Source organism: Eptatretus burgeri, chromosome 3 (genome assembly GCF_056783735.1).
Source record: "Eptatretus burgeri isolate ZD-2024b chromosome 3, Ebu_testis_v1, whole genome shotgun sequence".
NCBI lineage: Eukaryota > Metazoa > Chordata > Myxini > Myxiniformes > Myxinidae > Eptatretus > Eptatretus burgeri.
The window spans coordinates 57199146-57221301 of record NC_140963.1 but is presented as its reverse complement, the minus strand read 5'-3'; the positions used below and the strand labels follow the sequence as shown (position 1 = coordinate 57221301).

General features: G+C 45.8%; 1 protein-coding gene across 1 annotated transcript in view; it reads right to left on the bottom strand.

The window, feature by feature from the left end:
- LOC147029972 (46 kDa FK506-binding nuclear protein-like) overlaps positions 1-22156 on the bottom strand; it is a 37832-nt gene that overhangs the window by 9478 nt on the left and 6198 nt on the right. Inside the window, exons 2-7 of the mRNA XM_085873536.1 lie at positions 19960-20067; positions 18752-18895; positions 17586-17729; positions 17277-17425; positions 17030-17141; positions 4424-4524 (exon numbers count right to left, since the gene is read on the bottom strand). Coding sequence (XP_085729662.1) covers positions 4424-4524; positions 17030-17141; positions 17277-17425; positions 17586-17729; positions 18752-18895; positions 19960-20067 — 758 coding nt within the window. The remainder of the gene's footprint in view (positions 1-4423; positions 4525-17029; positions 17142-17276; positions 17426-17585; positions 17730-18751; positions 18896-19959; positions 20068-22156) is intronic.

Genomic DNA, 22156 nt, shown 5'->3' with positions numbered 1-22156 from the left:
AAGGAGATGGAGAGATGGGAGGGTCAGAGGGTTTCAGCATGGTCGGTGATGAGGAAACATATGGTGTGTGCTATGTTGGTGCATGGGCCACCGCTGCCAGTAGAGGTGTAAATTAGGCTAATTAGGTGTAATTTTACCGCTGCCGGTAGAGTGAATCCGGTTTGGCCAGGCGTTTCGAGGGCGTGGTACCCCAGTAGCCGAGACCGCGTGGTTACTTCGGTACATTGGATCGAGACCAGCGTTTCTCAACCGGGAGCCCGTGGCCCCCCAAGGGGGCCATCGGCCTTCGACAGGGGGACCATGAGCGGACGCCGAAAAACTGCGATTCAGAATGCAGAAGCTTGTAATGTACAATTAAGGTGATGAGTCTCCGGTCATAGTGTCAAAGTAAAAAGGGTAGATGAGTTTAACCATGATTTTAAAAGAGAACGCGGAGTCCACAGAGAATTCATAGTAAACCAATGTTTACAAAACGTTAGAATTTTGTTTTTTTCAATTTTTTTCTCAGATGTCGAAGGTTCGAAAATGGAATGACAGCTATGTCAAGTTTGGATTCACGAATGTCTGTCGAGATGGCGTGGACTGCGCGCATGGTCTGCACTGCTCAGTCGTGATGTCAAATGCGTCACTACATCCTTCCAAACTTTCAAACCATCACGACAAGATGCATCCCGGAAGGAAGGAAGATAATATCGACGCTCTGTCTGCGAAATGATCACGATATGACCGTGAAGCGACACTTCCCAAATTTGGATTCCGGCCAGAAGAAAAACCTGCTCTTCAATCCAGCTACGAAGTGGCATACCGAATTGCGAAGTGCAAGAAGCCACACACTATTGCCGAGGACCTTATCAAGCCATGTACAGAGAAAATGGTGGAATTGATGATCGGACCAGAGGCGAAAAAGAAGATCCAGCAAGTTTCGCTCTCAAATGATATGATCCGACGACGGATTGACGACATGGCCGCTGATGTGTGCCGTCAAGTTTGCTCCAAAATCAAACAAAGCACGCTCCAGGCTCGCCTTCAATTAGACGAGTCTACCGACACCGCCCTGGAGAACCAGTTGATCGCCTTCGCTCGCTACGAGAGAAAGGGAAATATGAAGGAAGAGTTCTTGTTCTGCAATACCCTACCAACCACAACGACAGCGGCAGATATCAAAGCTATTGTGGACTCTTTTTTTTTTTTGAAGCTAATGGACTCGGTTGGCAGAATTTCAAGCACATTTGTACTGATGGTGCCCCAGCGATGGTCGGTGTCAGAGGAGGGTTCGTCACGCTTGTGAAGAACGAATGGCCCATGTGACGTCCTCCCACTGTTCGCTACACCAATACGCTCTTGCGTCAAAGACTCTTCCACCTCGTTTGCTGGAAGTCATGGACGTCGCGGTCAAAGTGATCAACTTCATTCGTGCGAAGGCCAAAAATCATCGGCTCTTCCAACTCCTGGCCAACGAAATGGGAGCAGAACATGTTGGACTTCTGTTCCACACCAAAGTCTGTTGGCTATCGAGGGGGAAATGCCTCTCTTGGCTGTATGAACTCCGGGTTGAAGGGGAAATCTTCCTGCGAGACAACGAAAACAACCTCCATGTCCACTTCGACAATGAAGAGTTCGTCATGATGCTCGCCTACATGGCCGATATATTCGGCCGACTCAACGAAATGAACCAGTCCTTGCAAGGCCGTGATGTGACAGTCAGTGACGTTCAAGACAAGCTTGCCGGACTGTCTGCTAGAATGGAAGTCTGGCAGGCACGAATCAAGGCCGGATCCACTGCCTAGTTTCCTTTCTTGGACGAGCACCTGCAGACGCAGAGGATTGAGCTTCCCGTCGGCATCAAAGATTGCATCACTAGACATCTCGACAATCTCTCCGCCGAGTTCAAATCGTATTTCGACGATGCACCGTTGGATGTTCCGTGGCACAAAGACTCGTTTAACACCAAAATTGAACCTACTGAAGACGAAGCAGAGGAGCTGGCAGAGTTGAAGATTTCAAAAGCAATGAAGCTGGTCTTCAGTAACAAAGAAGACCACTCCACCTTCTGGTTGTCTGTTCAGGATGCGTATCCACTACTCAGCAAGAAGGCATTCATAATGCTCATTCAATTCGCCACAACATATCTTTGCGAACCTGGACTTTCTGACCTTGCGACCATTAAAACGAAGTCCAGAAACCGTCTTGACATTGGGAACGATATTCGCCATACTGTGTCCAAGACGGAGCCGGACATAAGAGGCCTCGTCAGACAAGCCCAACAGCAAGTGTCTCATTGATTGTATTGCTTAGAAAAATGTTTACTTTGATTTATCTTTTAAGACTAAGTAAATAAATTTCATAAAACGGAATCTGCATCTTTTATTGAAGGGCAGGGGACCACGAATGTTAAGCGACTCGGTAGGGGGGCCATGGGCTATCAAAGGTTGAGAAACGCTGATCTAGACACAATAACCCTACGCCACGCGGTAGAAATATTGGCGACCACGGTCGGTTAAACGACCCGCCGGCTCGCGGAGTTATCCGAGCGACGGCCGACAATTCCGGGGAGTTAGGTGGGAGACTACGTAAACCTCCCTCACCTCGTGGTCATTCTCGCCACCAGTGCCCCGGCTCGCAACAATATGTGTATATATATATATATATATATATATATATATATATATATATATATATATATATATATATATATTTATATTGTTACGAATTTTGGCCCGTCCGGCGTGCGATCGGCCACGTAACTCGAATCGCGACGCGTCGCCCACCAGAACGGACAATTCAGTCGTGACCCTCTCGGAATAACGCTGGGAGCTAGTCACGGGTGGGGGTTTAACCTCACCACGATCGTGCCAATTGCCCACCCGCGCAGGATAGGGTGTCTCGCCAAATTCGATCTACCTAAGTACCTGCGCGAATGGTCGACCGGGCGATCGTACCACGCCACAGGCCGACTCCGGACACGAACCGCTTAAGCGGTCTGTTCCGTGCTACAGTGATAACCGAGCGGTGTTATCGTCGGCCTTGACGGTTCTGATTAATTCCGGGATGTTGAACCCACTACGAACCCCTTACGTGAAGCAAGATGGAGAGTCAAACAAAGGAAAGGACGCAGCGAAACGGGGAACAAGTTCACACAAGCACGTTTAATTCACACAGACCAGCACGGAAGGCACGTATTTACAGTCACAATAATCACAATGCACATATAAAGCGAAAGCAAGAGCTAAAACCGAATACGCGCACACACGGCAACACTTGAACAGTTCTACTTGTCGGACAGGCGCCACCCAAAATCATTTACACAAACCCAAAGACAAGAAAAGAAAGGAAGTCGTGACTTCTCTTTTGTGGCTGGTGAGTCCCTCTCCCACGACCGTCAGCGTGGTCGCGCCTGGGCCCGACCTCTCTCGCGGTCTGCGAGCTCTCTCCGGCGTGGTGCACCGAGCTCATGCCGCGCGTAGCTCGCGTTGTCCGCCCGACAGCTCGGACGGGGTTTTGGGGAAACGGACGGGGTTTCGGCGCTATCTCCGCACGGAAGCGGGGTCTCGGGACCGCACCGACAGAAGACTAGACCAGACCACCAGCCAAGACGAATGACGAGACCAGCTCCAGGACAAAGAGGAAGAGGACGAGGAAGAGGAAGCGCGCCCCGCCCGTGTCCGACTTTTATAGCGCGGGGCTCCGCCCTTCACTCCGCCCCGTTTTCGGCTCCACCCTCCTTCGAGAGGGTTCTGGAAAAAGGGGCGTTCCCTCACCTCGACCGCCTCACGCTGTCCATCCACCAATCGGCGGCGAGCCGCCCTCCCCCCTTCCCTCACACCAAGCGCGGGGAAGAATGGCGGGGAAAAGCCCACCAGCATCCTTGGCAGTTTTTGTTCGTTTGAAATCAAAGATAGGGAAAGAAAAACGACTAACTGGAGGATCGCAGCCTGAATGGATCACATAAATTCCCTCTATACAACGGGTTTGGGCTAACTACACATGTACCTATCGAGGTATCTCACCTGAGGGCCCTTTATGGTGTAATGCGAATTTCCACAGCCGTAACAATATATATAATCCACCGGAAACAAGGTAATCTATGGGAATATTATAGCTTGACCAAGTGAAGAAGGCAGTGTTTATCCGTTTGGATGGATAAAACACCTAATATTATGATGCTCTGAAAGACCATAAAGCATGCAACAAAACCTTTAATTCATTTTGTCACCAACTCATCAATTTTCACATTCCAGATTTGATTGAGGCATCTTTTGCAAGTCAGTTATGTAGCAGAAATTAAACTTTAAAAACCAAGGTTACAATGCTACATAACACTCAGTACCTTTCCTGAAGGATAATAATCATTATTTTAACTCTTTGTTTAGCAAGAGCATGAAAGAAGCTGCTTCATAAGCCTGTTTGCTGCAAAACTTCATACCTCTTTGCCCTTCTTGGCCTTTGGGCCTTTTCCCACCACCAGGTCCTCTATCACAGTGCCACATCTGAGCACCCGTTGAACACCTGCTGCCTTTGAGTTATCTGTTCACCAGGTCAAATAGAAACAAGTTACAATACAGAATATATGAAAACCAGCGTCGACTCACTGACGGACACATAGCATTGCGACAATAGTCTCACATTCCTTTGGTAACGCGAGAGGCGAATAAGTCACCAAATATATCATTTTAAAAAAATACATCAGTAATGATTCCTACAAAGTAAAAGATAACATGTTTCAAGTTGTTATTAATTTATGTTACACTGGAGAGCGACCGAACAAAATAAACTTGTGGTCAAATTAAACAAAAACTAGAACGGCACACGTCGACATCACCCGATATGCCTCCGTCCTCATGACATTGTACATGTACTGAGACCAAGTTTGATTTCAATCCTTTGTTGTCCTCAGCTGTTCTCAAGCATCACATTTTTACCTGACATAACCTCTGACCTTTGACCTCTTCATGCAAATATTCAATCAGCTAATCTTTGCATCATAACACATACTTGTACCAAGTTTGACTTGGATCCCTTCAGCTGTTAGGTTATCACGGTAAAGAAAACCCATCATGGATGCACGGACGGACGGACAACCCGAAATCACAATGCCTCTGGCGACAGTAAATGGAGGCATAAAAACTTGAGAGTTAAATGTCAACTGTATAGAACTGTCACGAAAACCACACACACGCATGGTGTAGTTGAGCCCAAAGGACTTGCAGTGCCCGTAGGCTGAGAAATACTGTGATTTGGATGCTTTATCAAAACAGTTTACCGTGGCTGCAGAAGCTGAGACATCTTCATTTGCTGTCGTCGATATTTGCTCCGATATTGTGGGGGGGGACAAAAAAAACTAGAAAGCATCTGAAAAGGCAAAGCCTATTTGCTTTGTATTCAAACTACTTCTTCTCTTCTTCCATATGCTAAACCGTACCTTTGACCTTTTCACCTTTCAAATTTGTCTTCTCCATATTCTCATAATAAAGCTTTGTTGAAAATGTGATAAAAGCTTAAATGATTATTAAAATTTCAGGTTAATTGGGTGGAAATTACTTTTGTGTCACACTGACCTTTACCATTTTGACCAAATTAATCATTTGTCTTCTCTGTATTTGCATAATAAAGCTTTGATGACAAAAGCTCAAATAGTAAAAAAAAAAAAAAAGTTAGACAGACACACATATACAATTGCAAAACCATCTCTCCCACTGCAGGAAGACTGCAGAGACGAAGACAGCCCAGGGATGGGCTAACAACACTGCAGGAACGCTGGTGAATATAGATGATGTTACATCTGCGAATGAACGATCTATAGCAAAAGAGATGTGGATGAGGAGGGACACAGTGTGTCACACGTGCGCATGCACACACTCACTTGCAGATGGATTACGATGGCCTCTGACTTTGGGCAAGGCCAGCAAAGCAAAATCATACATACAAGTACGACATCCTGATGTTACGTATACAGAGGAGGAGGAGAAAGAGGAGGAGGAGAGGATTGTGAGAGGTTGGGGGGGGGGGAGTTCAGAAAACAATCGATAAAAGAAAAGAGAAAGCAAATTGGGAAAGTGACCACATATTTAAACGAGAAGGGCACTCGGTCGAGCATATAAATCCGCCACGTAATGCCTGATCCACGATAACATATCGGGCCCAATACATTTTTGAAATATCATGCCATACAGTACATCGTTTTTGGCCCGATCTCTCAATGGTGAAGAACCACTTAAGAAAATTAAATAATTATCGTAACCAGATCCGGATTTTCACCAATATTAAATCAATTTGTCCACGCAACACACCCAACCTGTCCACCAAGTTTCGTCCGAATCCGTCCACAACTGAGATATCATGCTATATATCATCTTTAGCCTGATCTCTCAAAGGTGAAGAATCACTTAAAAAAATTCTAGTAGCCAGATCCAGATCCGGATCTTCAACAAAATTGAATCAATTTGTCCTTGTCACACACCGAACCTGTCCACAAAATTTCATCCGGATCCGTCCACAACTTTTTGAGATCCTGTACACAAGACAGGCAAACAAAGACAGGCAAACAAAGACAGACAAACAAAGACAGACAAAAGGGGTGAAAACAACCTCCTCCATCTTTGGTGGCGGAGGTAATCATAATTACTGCACTCGCCAAAGGAAAGGGTATTGCATTTGGGTCCTTTGATACTTGGTGAAAAAAAAAAATTCAAAGTATGTTGGTCTGTCAAGTTTGTCTATCTGTCACACGATTTTGGCTACAGTTTTCAACAATCGTTCTGAAATTTTTTGTTTATGTAGTTGACCGGCCAAGGACAGCAACGCTTAACTTATTTGTGAAGATTCGAATCCGGACCTGAGAATTTAAGCGATTCTTCCCCATTGAGAGATGGGGCTAAAAACGACATTGCATGACATCTCAAAAAGTTGTAGACTGCTTCAGATGAAACTTGGTGGACATGTTGGGTGTGTGACGAGGACCAATTGATTCGATTTTGATTTCGATCTAAATCCAGATTCGAGAATTTTTCAATCGATTCTTCACCACTGAGAGATGGGGCCAAAAACTATGTGTAGCATGATATCTAAAAGTTGTGGAAGAGTTGGTTAGGTGACAAGAACAAGCCAATTTGATTTTGGTTAAGGTCCGGAATCAGGTCTGACTCATCAGTGGGATACAAAATTTAAACTGTTCAGCCTGGCGAAGGTATGCGCTCCACCGAGTGCCGTTCCGTTTCGCAAAGTATCACTCTTCGAGCGATTTTTCATTTGTTTGTTTGTTTGTCCACAAAGAACTTTCGTGTTTTTCTCTGCACCCGCTTGTTGGATCGAGACGGAATTTCACCACAAGTGTGACTACTCATGAAGAATGTTTTAATGATAATTAGGACATCATAGGCCACGTGGTGTGGCAGCCATGTTAGAAAAACTTTGGATCATCATCTTTGAAACCGCACAAAGGAGAAAAAAAAAAAAAAAAAAAAAAAAAAAAAAACTTGAAACTTGACACACATTAAATACTCCTCATTTGGAATGAGTGTGATTTTATTTTTATGACATCAAAGATGCCCTCGTTATGACGCCATAATTGCGTATGTAGAATGCTACATCTGATCAGTATGAAAAATCGAGTGTCATCTGGTGATAAAATGGTCCACAGAAAAAATAAATAAATAAATAATTGATGACGTCATCGGTCACATAATTCGTCAGCCATATTTAAAATAAAATGAATTATTAAAAAAAAAACCTTCAAAATTCCTCTCTGAAGTGGCTGAACAGATTGAGGCGAAACTTTACACGCATGACCGCCTATCCACGAGGAACAAAAGGTTCAAACATATGACATCATAGGTCACATGGTTTGGCAGCCATATTGTATTTACCCTAAAATGTATAAAAAATATCTTCTCCAGAACAGCTGTACAGATCGAAGGGAAACTTCACACAAATGTTCGCCAAGCCATGGGTGTACAAGTTTAAGGAATAATTGATAAGTCACATGGTTTGACAGCCATATTGGATTGAAGAAAAATATTAAATAATGTTTTCTCTGGAACCGCTTAATCGATGGAAAACTTCACAATTATGATCTCGTTGTGATGGGGAATACCGATTGTAAATTTCAACTTGATCGGACACATGGTCTGGCAGCCAAAATTATATAATTTTTTTTGATAATGCTCACTTGGCTGTTCCTGGATGGGTTTGAGAGTAGAGGAGTAGCAGCTGAAATGCGAATCCTAACGTGGTTCCTCCTAATGGCTTCATCCTTGCTTTTTGCTTGTTTGGGTTCGTTCTGATTACTCAGATGCAGGACTGTACCTATTTGGTCTTCCATTTGATTTGAATTGAATTTATTTTAATCCCATTCTAAATTGAATTAACAAGAAAAAAATGTCATGGGTCAGGGCCAGATGTCCAATCAAAGTGGGGTTGCATCAAAGCGGGACGTCTTGGTACCCAGTCATCACTGCCAGCAGTTATAAAGTGGTAGTTCTCATTACGTCTTATTAATTACATAACACATCAGTAAACAAACACCACACAAAATACAAAACACAAAACAACACAAACACCACAAAAAACAAGTCCTGGTGAGGGTCTGCTCTTTCTTGTTAATTATCTAGGACATTTTGTCTAGGGATATAAAGTGCTGAGATGGACAAAGAAGGAAAGAAAGTGGAGGGGGAGTGAAAAACAGGCACATAGAAGTTTTTTTTTTGGTATACATTGTCGAGGCTCGTATGAGAGCTAACACACAACACACAACAATGGGGGGGGCATGAAAAGAGGGGCGGTTCCCACAAAACAGTGGGGAACAGAGACATTAGGAGATCTGTGGAAGGGAGAGGGATGGGGCGGGGAACCCAGGGTATACAAGATGGACATTATACGACAGGGAACTTTAGGGAAGGAAAGCAGGGAATTTGAAGGAGGTGGGTTTGGGGTGGATTAACGGGGGTAGAAAAGATCATGGTTTTGATAGGGGAAGATAAGAGGTGGTGGTGAATAGCTGTTTTGAAGACCTGGAGGGAAGAATGGGATTGAAGAGAGTGTGGGAGTTTATTCCAAAGGTGGGGAAAAAGAGGAATGAAAGAGTGAAGGTGAGCGGTGATTCGTGATTTTGGTAGTTTTTCCAGAAGGGGGTTTCAGGCGGATCTTGAGCGTCCGGCGGAAATATTGGGAGTGTGGGGGGGGACATATGGGAGACAGAGCGGGTGGGGGGGGGTGTGACCAGAGAGGAGACAGCAGAAGACAGAAAGACCACCGATCTGCCTGCAGTGAGACAGTGAGAGGCCCAAAGACTCAGCTTCGTCACAGGAGATACCAATGATCCTAAATGTCTTGGTTTCCACAACATGAAGCCGAGAAAGGTGGGAGGCAGGAGCACTAGCCCAGAGGAGAGAGCAGTACTCCATCAGGCTGTGGATGAAAGCTTTGTATGTGGTCAGGAGCTCAGGTGGGCCAAGGAAGGACTTTGCACAACTGCAGATGGGTGGACTGGCTTTGGAGGCCAGGTTGGAAATGTAAACTGCACAAACTATAAATCAATTTTCATGCACTATTTAAGGATTCAATGGTTGCTATATTTATCTCCGCACCCAAAGGTGGACAGAAGTTATATTTACCCCTGTCTGTCTGTCTGTGAGCAGGATATCTCAAAAAGTTATGGACGGATTCAGACGAAATTTGGTGGACAGGTTGAGTGGGAAGGACGAACTGATTAGCGAGAAGGACAAATTGATAAGATTTTAGTGAATATCTGGATACCATAAAAAAAAAAATTCAAAGTGATGCTTCACCATTGAGAGATGGCGCCAAAAACGATATATGGCACGGTATTTCAAAATGTGGACGGGTCATCACAAAACTTTGTGGATGAGTTGGGTGAGTGACAAGAACAAGCTGATTAGGTTTTGGTTAAGGTCCAAATTCAGATCCAGCCTATTAGAGGGATACAACTTGTAAACTGTTCAGCCTGGCGGAGGTATGTGCTCTTCCAAGTGCCGTTATAGTTCTCATTGAAATTAGGAGTTTTGTTCCAAAAGCAGGGGGATGAGAGAGGGCCCGGGGAGTGAAGGAAGCGAAGAGGGACCGGGGCATGTGGTAGATGGATACGTAATAAGGGGATGCAAAGCAGAGGTGGGGGTGCCTGGAGCGGGTGTGAGGATGATGTGGAGGGTACTGACGTAAGGGAGTTTGCCATCGTGGACCCACACATAGCACAAAAAGGGATGGATTTATGGATTCTATGGATGGAGAGACGAAGACAGATATCAGGACTGGGATAGAGTGGAAGAGATAAAGTTATTGGGATCAAGCAAAAAACAAAAAACAAACAACAACAACAACAACAACAACAACAACAACAAACACGAGGGACACACATTTGAGTTATTCAAAGCTGCAGATGAGTGGACTTGGAAGTGGACTTCAAGTAATGTGTCTGGAAACAAATATGTGGGAAGATGGAACATTTTAAAATTGTGCTTTAAATTGATGGGGAGAGGGGAAGGAAGAGTAAGAAGGAGAAGATGACAAATAAGAAGAAAAGAAGAAGTCGTCTTTTTTTTGTTTCATATTGTTACGGCTGTGGAAATTCGCAATACAATATACGGCTGTTTGCTTCAAGGCCTGTGCCGGTCGATCATCTGCGGCTGTTTTTACTACAAGGCCTATGCTGGTCAGCTTCACAGCCGGCTGTTTTTGCTACAGCGGCCTTGTCATGCCATGCCTTGCCTGTTCACCTTAGCCATGCCATGCCTACTGCCCATGTCCACCAGCCCCGTTCTGTTTTGCATTTCCCCCTTCTTGTTCATTACCATGTGCGCCAGGATCCTCGCGCAAATTTGCAGGGACTGCCCTGATGGCAGCTGCAACACGGGCCTGCACCGGCGGCCCTTGCACTGTTCATTGCGTGTGCTGCTTGAGCCAGCAAGGAGACTGCGTTGCGCAGCTCATGCGCCGTTGTGTTCACTGCGTCCATTTTAAAAGGGGGAAGGTCCTGGACTGCGTGTGAACAGCCGGCCACATTCCCTGTCACCTGCATTATTGCATGAGCCAGAGACTACGTGCGAGCAGCCTGGCTCCCTGCTAACTTTTTCTCTTTGCAGAGTCCATCGATCCTGGGCCATGGTTTAGTGTAAGATTTGTAAGGTTAAGATGTACTTGTAAATGTGTTTTGCGCCCCCCTGGCATGTGAGTCTTAGCGCCGGCAATTTATTTAAGTCGTCTGTATGAGTGGGTTTGTTTAGTTAGTTACTCAGCCCATAAGTTATTTATTTTGGGGACACGAATACACTGAATGTCGCACTCAGGGATCCAAAGGTAAAACATACTAGGGGAGAACTTACACATGATGGCACACGAACATTTGACGACTCGGGACGACTCTGTAAAAAGGGGAGGGGGTAGTGTTACGGCTGTGGAAATTCGTAATACACCATAAAGGGTCCTGAGATCAGGAATGACGATAAGTAATTGTGTAGTTAGATTTCCCCACCGTTGTTTAGAGCGAATTTCCGTATTCACAGGGCTGCGATCCTTTGAGATAGCCGTTTTTCTTTTCTCTATCATTATTTTGGACCAATCATTCCCCAACAACCAAATCGCCACCACCAACAACACCCCCAAACAACTACAACACACAACAACCACCTTAACCACAACGCCAATCATCTCCACAAACTACAACCACGCTCAAACCCTCACCACAACAACCACCACCATATTCGCCACTATCCGCGTTTACGAACGCCGTCCTCCACGGACCAGGTGGCGACAATTTCCGCGGTAAAAAACCGTCCAAGAACGCACGCAGGATTGCCAGAATAAAAGCTCTTGCGGAGCCTGCACGGATTTTTCCCGCCTGTTTCTCCCGCCTATTTTCCCCGCGCTCGGTGTGGTGGAAGTGCGATCCAAGCGGGGTCAAAGGTGAGAAAAGGTGGGGGCCTCTTTTTGGGGGAACAATTCCCTGGCCCTGAGCCAAAACTGACTCCCCCCGCCCCCGCACGGGGCGGGGTGGAGGGAGAGCAAGAAGGCACACCCCCTTCGAGAGGATTCTCCAAGAAGCTCGAAGGGAGGTGGGGCCGAATACGGGGCGGAGCGAAGGGCGGAGCCCCGCGCTACAAAAGGCGGACAGCACGGACCTTGAGTAGTCTTCCTGTCTCCTTGTCTTCGAGAGTTCCTGTATTCTTCTGGTTTTTTGAGCTTCTGGGCTGGTCGTCTTGTCGGTGGAAGGGGTCTTGTCTTGTCGGTGGAAGAGGTCCTGCGCTCGCGGCCTGTCAACGGAGGCACGGACGGGAGACGCGGCAGCGCCGGTTGTGTGGTGGACCTGCGCGTCCGGACGAGGAGTGCCGGAGAGGGTTCGCCGGCTGCGAGAGAGGTCGGGGCCAGACGCGACCATGCTGACGGTCATGGGAGAGGGACTCACCGGCCACAAAAAGGGAAGTCCTTTCTCTTCCACTTATTTCTTTGGGTTTTTGTATGCATGCTGTGGCGCCGTGTCCAACAAGTTAGAACTGCCTAAGTGACTGTGCATGTATGTACATTGCTTTAGTCGGTAGTAATTCTTTCTTTACATTTCTATTTGTGTGCTGTACATACGTGCATGACTGTTATTCATTGCTTTGCCTGCACACGTGTGGTTCAATAAATGTGCTTGTCGAACTGTTCCCCATTTCGTTGCGTCCTTTCCTTTGTTTGAAAGTTCCATCTTGCATCAAGGAAGGAATTGGTAGAAGGGTGTAGGCACCCGGTAACTAATCACATCCGTCGGGGCCGGCGAGAACACCGCTCGGTTATCACTGAAGCACGGAACGGACAACTTAAGCGGTTCATGTCCTAGGCCGGCCAGCGGCGAGGTACGATCGCCCGGTTAACTACCCGCGCAAGTACTTAGGTAGGTCGAGTTTGGCGAACAACCCTATCCTGCGCGGGTGGCCGATTGGCACTTTTGTGGTGGGGTCGAAGACCCACCCATGACTAGCTCCTGGCGGTAGTTCCAAGGAGGGTCACGACTGAATTGTCTGTTCCGGTGGGCGACGCGGTCGCGATTTGAGTTACGTGGCCGCTCGCACGCCTGGCGGGCCAAAATTCGTAACAATATATTTTCAAACAGAAGGTATGAAGAAGTAATGAAAGTGAAGGTGGTGGATAATAAAAGGACAGAGATAATTGGACACATCATAAATGTGGGAGACGTGCCTGAAGCAAAAACATAACTGCTGCTGACAATTCAAAACACCTCAATGCACTGGAAAACTGGACTGTAAATGAAGGGGACTTGTAATATCCTCTCCCACCTAGAGAAGCGCCACACAATACACATTTACATAAAGGATTTGTGTCTCCCGACCCACCTGCACTGCCCCCCCCCCCGCCGCCCCTGCCCACCCAAGACCAACACTAAAGATAAAAACACTCCGATACATTAATTGGGGTCATGCCGATCAGACGTAGCAAGTCTGGATGCAATTGGCCCATAACTGAAGGAGGAGTAGCATGACAGACACAGACACAGACACACACCACTTTCACGTTCTCAAATGCTGCATTCTGGTCAGGTCTGGCCAGGTCTGGGAGCATGTGCCAGAGCAGTGCATCGCTGCATCCACTCCTTGAGATTCTGATCAACCTGCTGCAACCACGAGGCACATGGTCAGCCCATTGGGCTCCTTCACTCACAAGGCTCCCTTGCTGAGAATCTGGTGAGCAGGATCAGCGTCAGGAAAACGAGCCACATGTCCAAACATCCACACCAGACGCTCAAGGATTATGCAGGAAACAAATCTCATTTGAGTCTCTCAGCAACCGCTCGTTGGACACAAAGTCCGACCAGCGATAGCCAAGGATTCTCCGAAGAGACCTGGCACCAAAGGAATGAAGTCTATGTTTCAGATCCCTGGTCAGAGTGCAAGTCTCACATCCACAGATAACTATGCAAAGATGAATTGCCTCTGCAAAGTTAACTGCATCATTTGCAAGATAAATGTCAGAGATCTTGACATTCCCAAACGATGCACCGCAGCTTGATCTCTCCGACATCCTCCCCAGAATCCAGTCCACACAAGAGGTGAAAAGTGTGGGGACCAGCACACACCCCTGAAGAACTCCAGTAACAACTGGAAATAAGTCAGAGATGGTATCAAGACATCTCGCAGCACTCTCAGTACCAGAGTATAGTTCAAATATCAGATTGATCAGTTTTGGTGGCACCCAAAGAAGACCAAGAATCCTCCAGAGAGCATCCCGATTCACTGAATCAAATGCTTTGCACAGATCAACATAAGCTGCAAGCAGCCCCTGCCAAAACTCTCATCTGCGTTCGGTGAGGACCCGAAGAGCAAGGATACGGTCAATTGTTGGCCTCTTTAGTGTGAAGCCCGACGGCTCAAGCAGATGGTGGCGAACCCTATCAAGAATTATCCGAACAAAGACCTTGCCCGGCAGAAAGCAGTCACCCCTCGGAAGTTGTTGCAGTCCTGGCGATCACACCTCCCTTTCCAGAGAGACAACAAGGGCCCTCTTCCAATCAGTTGGGATGATGCCTGTCTTCTCGGCAGAGCACAGAACTGCATGCAACGACATGAATACAGTATTTCCACCAGCCTTGAGAAGTTCAGCATGGATGCCACAAATCCCAGGAGCTTTATCCCATTTCAATAATCCATTTCCCTTTAGCCCATAATCCCTTTATCCCATAATCCATTTCACCACAGCCTGTGTTTCCACAAACGAAGGTGGATCACAGTTGATTGGAGGGTCAGCAATAGGGATTGTAACAGCCCTGACATCCAACTTAACAGTTGGTGGATCAGCCTGGTGCAACCGCTGAACTGACCCAGCGGGCCTTGGTGCTAACTGACCCAGCGGGCCTTCACTTCGGACTCCTCTTTAAAGAGCCCACCATCCTCCGCTCTAACTGCAGTACACCGAGGGATGGGCTTGGATGAACGTAATGTGCGAATTCCCCTGTAAGCAGGATGAGAATCACTTGACCACATGTGATGCTCTACCCCCTCACAGATTCCTGGCACAAAGGCCTCCTTGTCCACCCTTAGCACACGTACAGTTTACACCTCAACTCCCTGAACAGCTCAGCTCTGCCATTAAGCCTGGTCCTGCGACTCTGGTCAATGGTATCCAGTGTCCCTTGAGACAAAATTCTTATTCGACCAACAGTGAGATCAAAGACATCCACCAGCAACATTAAGGATGGTGGTCTTGAAGGAACTCCACAACTCTTCAGGATTCCCAAAGCACCCAGACCCCCCAAATCCCCACTCAGCCTGTTCGCAATATCCTCAGCTGCCCTCTCATCCTTGAGCTTACCAACACTCAGCCTCGGCTGGGATGGTACCATTCTCCCAGATTTAAGGTGCAACTTCAGAGTTGCTACCACAAGGCTGTGGTCAGTATTGAGTCACTTAGCACTCCGGTAGACCCTGCAGTTCTGTATCGTTCTTCAGCAACCATCAAAGAGCACATGGTCAATCTCCTTTGCCACACCGCCAGCGTTGGAATACCAAGTCCAGCGATGAGCCTGTGGGCGCTTAAACCATGAACCGACCACCCTAAGTCCATGACTTGCAAAGCCAAAGAACTTGGTGCCATTCTGGTTCACAGTTCCAGACCTATGGGGACCAACACATGTCTCATGACCATCCCTATCAGTTCCAGTCGATGCATTGAAATCCCCCAAGACAAGAAGAGCACTGATCACCTGGGGCACTGATCAACCACAGACTGAGCATGGCATAGAATGCATCCTTCATGGTGAGATCACTCGCCTCAGTCGGAGTATATCCAGAGACCAGGGAAACAACACCCATGGAGTGAGGAATACTTCCTCTCATAAATACACTCGTTGACCGGTGTTACCTCAATTATCATTGAAGTCAGCTTATTGGACACAGCTACAGCAACTCCTTTGGCATGGTAACCATCAGGGCAACCACCCGCCATGATCTCGCCACTATCCAGTCTCCGAACCTCAGAGTGCTGCAATACCAATGTGCAAACGCTTGAGCTCAGATCATAACAGAGACAGGTGATCATCCTCTCTTGGGAATAGGACATTCCAGGCACCCACCCGAAGGGACCACCTCAGGTTAACTTAAGGAGACCTCTGTCTGGTGGACGACACCTCAGCACCACCCCGACACACACTACCACAATCTTCCCCGGGAAGGTTACCCTGTGGTTTTCCTCCTCTCAAAAAGTGGGGATACCGAAGGCTTTGCCCCAATCCCATCACCCGGTGAGCTCTCCTGCAGAGGGCTCCGTGGGAGCAAAGGAGGTACTCCCACGGAGTGGGTTTTCAGATTTCTTTGCATTTTTGTTTTTTAGAATGAATGGTTTTACAGTGGCCGGAGTGTAAATCCTGCCACCAACCTACCTCCTAAAAAAGAAAAAAAGAATAGAAAATTAACCCAACTGCAGGAGGATGTCCGCAGACAGTTGGGCACTAGATCTGGATGACCGATGGCTCACAAGGAGCTCCTCCGCCCTTTGACGTCTTCAGTAATTCACTCATGACCAATCTAAAACCATTACATTTAAAGCAGACAATTTTTAACCACAAACTACAGGATGCACCAAATTCGGGTACTCCACACCACATTTACAATCAAAAAGGCAGAGTTACTCGATTTATACCGAAGCCTCATGCAGACCTCAATAAAAGACGTGCATTGCTAACTCGCAGGTGGGAAGAAAAAAAAATTAAAAAAAACAACAAAAAAACCCTCTATGTCAAAAGCTACAGACATTAAACAATTTTACTCAATACAGATATCAATTTGGAGGGTTACCAGACCTCATCAAGGTTAGTGTTGGTGTGTGCCAGCAGACAAGTCAAACGATCGGTTTTTATCAACTGTGGATTTATAAAAGGATGTTAACCACCGTGGGAAGCAACGTAAAGCTGACCTTTCAGATGTTTGCCCTTTGGCGGTGCGAGAGCAGATATAAATGCGACCCAAATGTTTAAACCGAGCACAAGTCAAGTTGCAGAAATATTTTGGACGCTGCAAAAGGTATAGCTCACCTTCTTGCGTCGCCAAGCGAAGACGCGGCATTTCTTGTAATCCCTGGTGCTTTCCCTTAACCCGGCCAACTTCAGGGGTCTGACTGTTCTGCTTCCCTTTCATTGAATTTAACTGCAAACAGTCACATGAGAACAAAGCATTTTCCAAATCACTTCCAACTTGCAGCTTTGCAGCTTGTGCAAAACATTCGTTTCTCCAGTTGTCAATTTTTCTCAGCACGAGCCGGGAAGTAGGAAGAAAACTCACCTGGTTTTCAGCTTTTCCTGGTTTCTGGCTCCCAATGGCTTTGGCCTCCTTTCCAACAACTCCATTTTTGTGCTTCTCTTCTTGCATCTCCTTCAACCTTTTCGGCTCACATTGGTTTGATGTCCGACATGCATGCCGCTTGCCGTTCACTGTGCCATTTCATTGCAGGGTGAAGAAGTGGGGAGAGTGGTTTGTAATGAAACTTCATTTAAAATAACTAAATAAAAACTTATATAAATCACTCTTCTCCAACTTTGAGCAACGTTTCGTTTATTTAAATTTTTTAGAGAAAGAACAAAGAAAACCTACCAACTGAAATCGGCGTTTTCACTTCTTCTTTTTCTTCACCCTCTTCCTCCTCCTCCACTCCCTCATCTTTATCATTCACTTCTTTGTCCCCCTCATCGTCGAGATCGTCCTCACCCAGATAGTAACCAGTTACATATACTGCACCTACAGAAAGCATTGGTAAAAATGCCAGAATAGAAACTGAGGTCAAGCTTATTCGATCTAATGCTACGTTTCCACAATAAAGTCGGTCACAAGGATGCAGAACCAAAACTATGGTCAGTTTATGCACCAATTTGTTTCTTAGCATTAAACTGATGTAATCAAACAAGTGTTTTCATCTGAAGTGCAAAACAAATGCCGACACAAACACGAACAGAAAAGGAAAGGCATGGAGCATACTGCAGTTGAAAGGTTATTTGGATGCTTTATGCCTTCCTTGTGGTACAGCCACAGTACGTTTACAGCCCGACACGACGTGCGAGCGTTCAGCACGAGTGGTTAACGAGGATGTTGATGAAGTACTGAGCTTCAAATCGAGATGGTTCAATTCCATCACGTCTCAACCTTGAATAATCACAAATCGGTCATCATTATGCTCTGGAGCAAATGTCAGTAATGACAAAGCAGTTTCTGGGCTGCGATCACAATCCTGGACGAATCACCACTCTTGACATGGGATACTCGACCGTGTGCAGGAATTTGGAATTCAGCCAGGGTGCAGGCGATTGCTCGCCGACTCGTTGCGAAAGGCACCATTGCTCTGTATTTCTAATAAGCACACCAGCTCCACAGTCTAATATCTCTTTAATGTGTTGCGTTGAGGTTTGGAAGGATTTTCATAACTGGCAGTGAAAATCATCGTGAAGTGGAGTGATGTATCTGATAGGTTTACAAATTTATACAAAGTTGTCGATAGTGAAGCAACAATTTAAGGAAATCTCAAATAGTATTGAAATGTACAATTGCTGTAAAATCAAACGAATTTTTTTTTTTTAATCTTCTTTTTCTTCTTCTTCAGGGACCACCACCGCTGGAGTCACAATTTCCAAAATATGAAGCAACAAGTGCGCTTTTCGATGAACGTTACATGTAGGTAAAGCATACTGAAAAATAAAAATTATGAGATGATCGGTGGGAGATGTAGACTGTCCGAATGGCATTCCCAAGGTGTGGTGTAAACTCACCTGATCCCTCGATGAAAAAACACACTTTCTCTCCTTGCGAGAAAATCAAATCAAGGGAATGTTGCCAGATCTTTCCGTGCTCCAAAGTGCACAACATGAAGTCTGCGCCTTTCACACGCACCACCACACTTACCAGGCGCGACTCTGCCAGCACAAAATAGGAGCCATCATCAATGTTATTTCCCATGCCACTACCTTGAGCACAATCATCAAAATAAGTTCTACACTTGAGCCGATTACACAGTTATTTATATCTACAGACAGAAAAGACCAAGCAACATATTCCAAATTCAGAGGAGAGCATTTGAAAGGCCTTTCGGCCTGAATTTAATAACTCGCAATACTGTACAAAAAAAAAATATATAAAAATAAAAAAAATTATGGTGATTATAATTAATTATACGTCACCACTATAGAACATGACAATAGCCAAGTTTGCACCCTTCTGGGTGAGGAATGTTTCACACAAGTTCTGCACATTTGGTAAATACCGATTGCTTATTCCCAACCCATCGACCTCCAGAAATAACATCAACATCAGGAAAGGAAAATAATAAAATAAAATTAACATCACGAAAGGGTTAACATCTTTACTAGATTTGTCAGAAGTGTGGGATCCAATTAAGAAAGTCGATTGCGTTTGATGGGTGGGTCTATAAGGTGTTGACGCATTGGTGGTTGTGTGGGTGGCATGGGGGTGCGGCAGGTGGGGAGGGTGCAAATGATGGGAGTACCGAGTGCGCTCTTGGCGTTTGAGGTGCAGAGGGGGTGGGTGACTTTCTGGGTGTCATGGGTACAGGTGAGCAGATGAAGGTGGGGTGGCGTGGCGGGGGAGGGGAGGGGGTTAAATGGAAGTGCTGGCATTGTGGTTGGTATTGCAAATTCTGCGGGTACAAGAAGTGATGGGAGTGCTGTGATTGTGCACGAGTATGGTAGTGAGGATGATGGGGACAGCGATGCATGTGTGTGACTGTAGGAGTCAGATAGGGAGGGGATGGGTGGGTGACCAGGGAGATAGGTTTGCCAGGGATAGGGGAATGGAACATGTGGACTCTCCATTTTTGTCACAAGGATATGAAAAATAGAGTTTTGTGTTGTTTTCGGGGAGGCGGCGGGGGGGGGGGATATTGATGGAATGTTGAATTATGTTTTGTCGGGTTGTTGGTTGAAAGCATTGGTGAGAGTGCATAGGGGGGGGGGAATCATACCTTTACTATCATTTTCAACAGCTGAAACTGGATCCAATGCAGCCATGGTGAGGTGGAAGTCATTACTAACCTCCTGGGAATACTGTTTTCCATGTTCAAGTCTGAGTCCTGCAAAATCCCATCATTTAGCTTCATTCTATTTTGGAGAACAAGTTTGTACAACAACAATAGTACAATATAACATAGAACAATAGTACATGTTAGAAGTACGATATCATAACGATAATGGCAATTGCCTTTCAGAGACTTTTGGTACCATTTATAGAGGCAGGAAATAAATAAAACTAGAGTGAAGTCGATGGGCACGCCATCACAAATTCCCATGCTTCTCACTGAAAGCAAAGTTGAAAGATGGCAAAAAGTTCCACCAGGAATGACCCAATATCATCTATCCATCCATTGGAACCATACTCTGTCCAGAGCGTCGGTGGTGCCGAAGCAGTTTCCTTGGCTATTGGGCACAATCCTGGACGGGTCGCCACTCCGACGCAGGATACTCGAATGACTCACTAATCCCAGCAAGCTGGTATTCATTTTGCCGACCTTGGAAGGAAGACAGGCTGAGTCAACCCGCTGGTGAAGTAATTCAGTGGGCAACGAGGCTTGAACTGAGGACCCTTGGATCCCAAGCCACCACCCTAACCACTGAGCCAACACCAGGCTACCCAATATCAAATTTTGAGTGAAATATTTTCCCATTTTGACCCCTGTAATCTCAAGTACCCTACACCCTCTGAGGGTTAACATCAGGAAAGGAATAAAAAAATAAAAAAATTGAAATCAGGAAAGGGTTAACATCTTTACTGGATTTGTCAGAAGTGTGGGGGGGGGTCGATCCAAAGAAAAAATATATATATAATATATATCATTGTATATCATTCACAATTCAGCATCTAAAAAGGCTGTGATGAATATCCCATTAATAATGTCCCCCTCATCGCTTCTTACACCACCTAAATTTTATTTTTCCCCAAAGGGGATGCTGACGGGCTTTGTGGGGACGGGACAGGATGGGAAGCGCTTTCTTGTCTAATATATAAAGCTCTTTCTAACCACTGACTGACTTACTCACTCACTGATATTAAAGATCAGTACCTTCCAGGTGACGTAGAAAGCTGAAATTTGTGCCGATGGACTTCAAACTGATACACATTTACATAGAGAATTTATGTCCCCACCGCCCCCACCTCAACATAACTGTATTTGTACCCTGAGTTTGGAACTTAAAAGATGTGGCCATGCATAGAACACGTAAAGAGAGGAGAGAGAGAAGTCGTGGAGGGGAGGAGTTATTTTCGGCCCACAAATGTAAAATTTGGTGGAGATCAAACAACCTTTGATTCTCCAAGGATCAGACAGAGACTTGCCAAATTTTAGTACGACTTGTAATACCATTGTGGGAATCATCTTTCAATGCAGGAAATGTCACAATTTGTCCATAGGTTTTGATCAACAAAAGATCATAGGAAGAAAATGCAAAATGTTTAAAAAAAATTTTTTTTAAGCAACCGGTTTTTTTTCTCTCTCCCCCCCCCCCCACACCCAAGGGATGAGGCAAAGGCTTTGGTAAAATACACATCAACCACACAATACCCCTTAACAAGACCCCCACCAACAGCACTCCGTCCACATGCACACAATCACCCATCAATGCTCAAACTACCTAAAAGTCGTGTCAACATCCCCATAACTTCCAGGTACCTATCTAATTCTAATTTAAACTTATCTACCGTTTCTGCTGCCACTACCTTTCCAGGGAGACCATTGCGTGCATTAACTACACTGAGTAAAAGCCCCCTACCTTACTACCATCTTAACTTTCCTCTTCTTTACTCTCAGGTGATGGCCCCTGGTCCTATTACTGTCTACTCTGTTGAATAATTCATCTGCACTTATTTTATCTCTACCTTTCAGGATCTTAAACATCTCCATCATATCTCCTCGTAACTGCCTCCTTTCTAGTGTAGAGAGCCCCGTCTCCTTCGGCCGCTCCTCATAGCTTAGTCTAGCTAGGCGTGGGATCAACAAAGTAGCTCTGCGCTGAATCCTCCTCCACGGCATCTACATCCTTCCTGAGTTGTGGTGACCAGAACTACACACAATATTCTACATGTGTCCCTCACTAAATTCCTGTACAATATTAACACCACCTCTTTTGTTTTATAAATATTTATTTGAATGGTTCCTCATCTGTTCC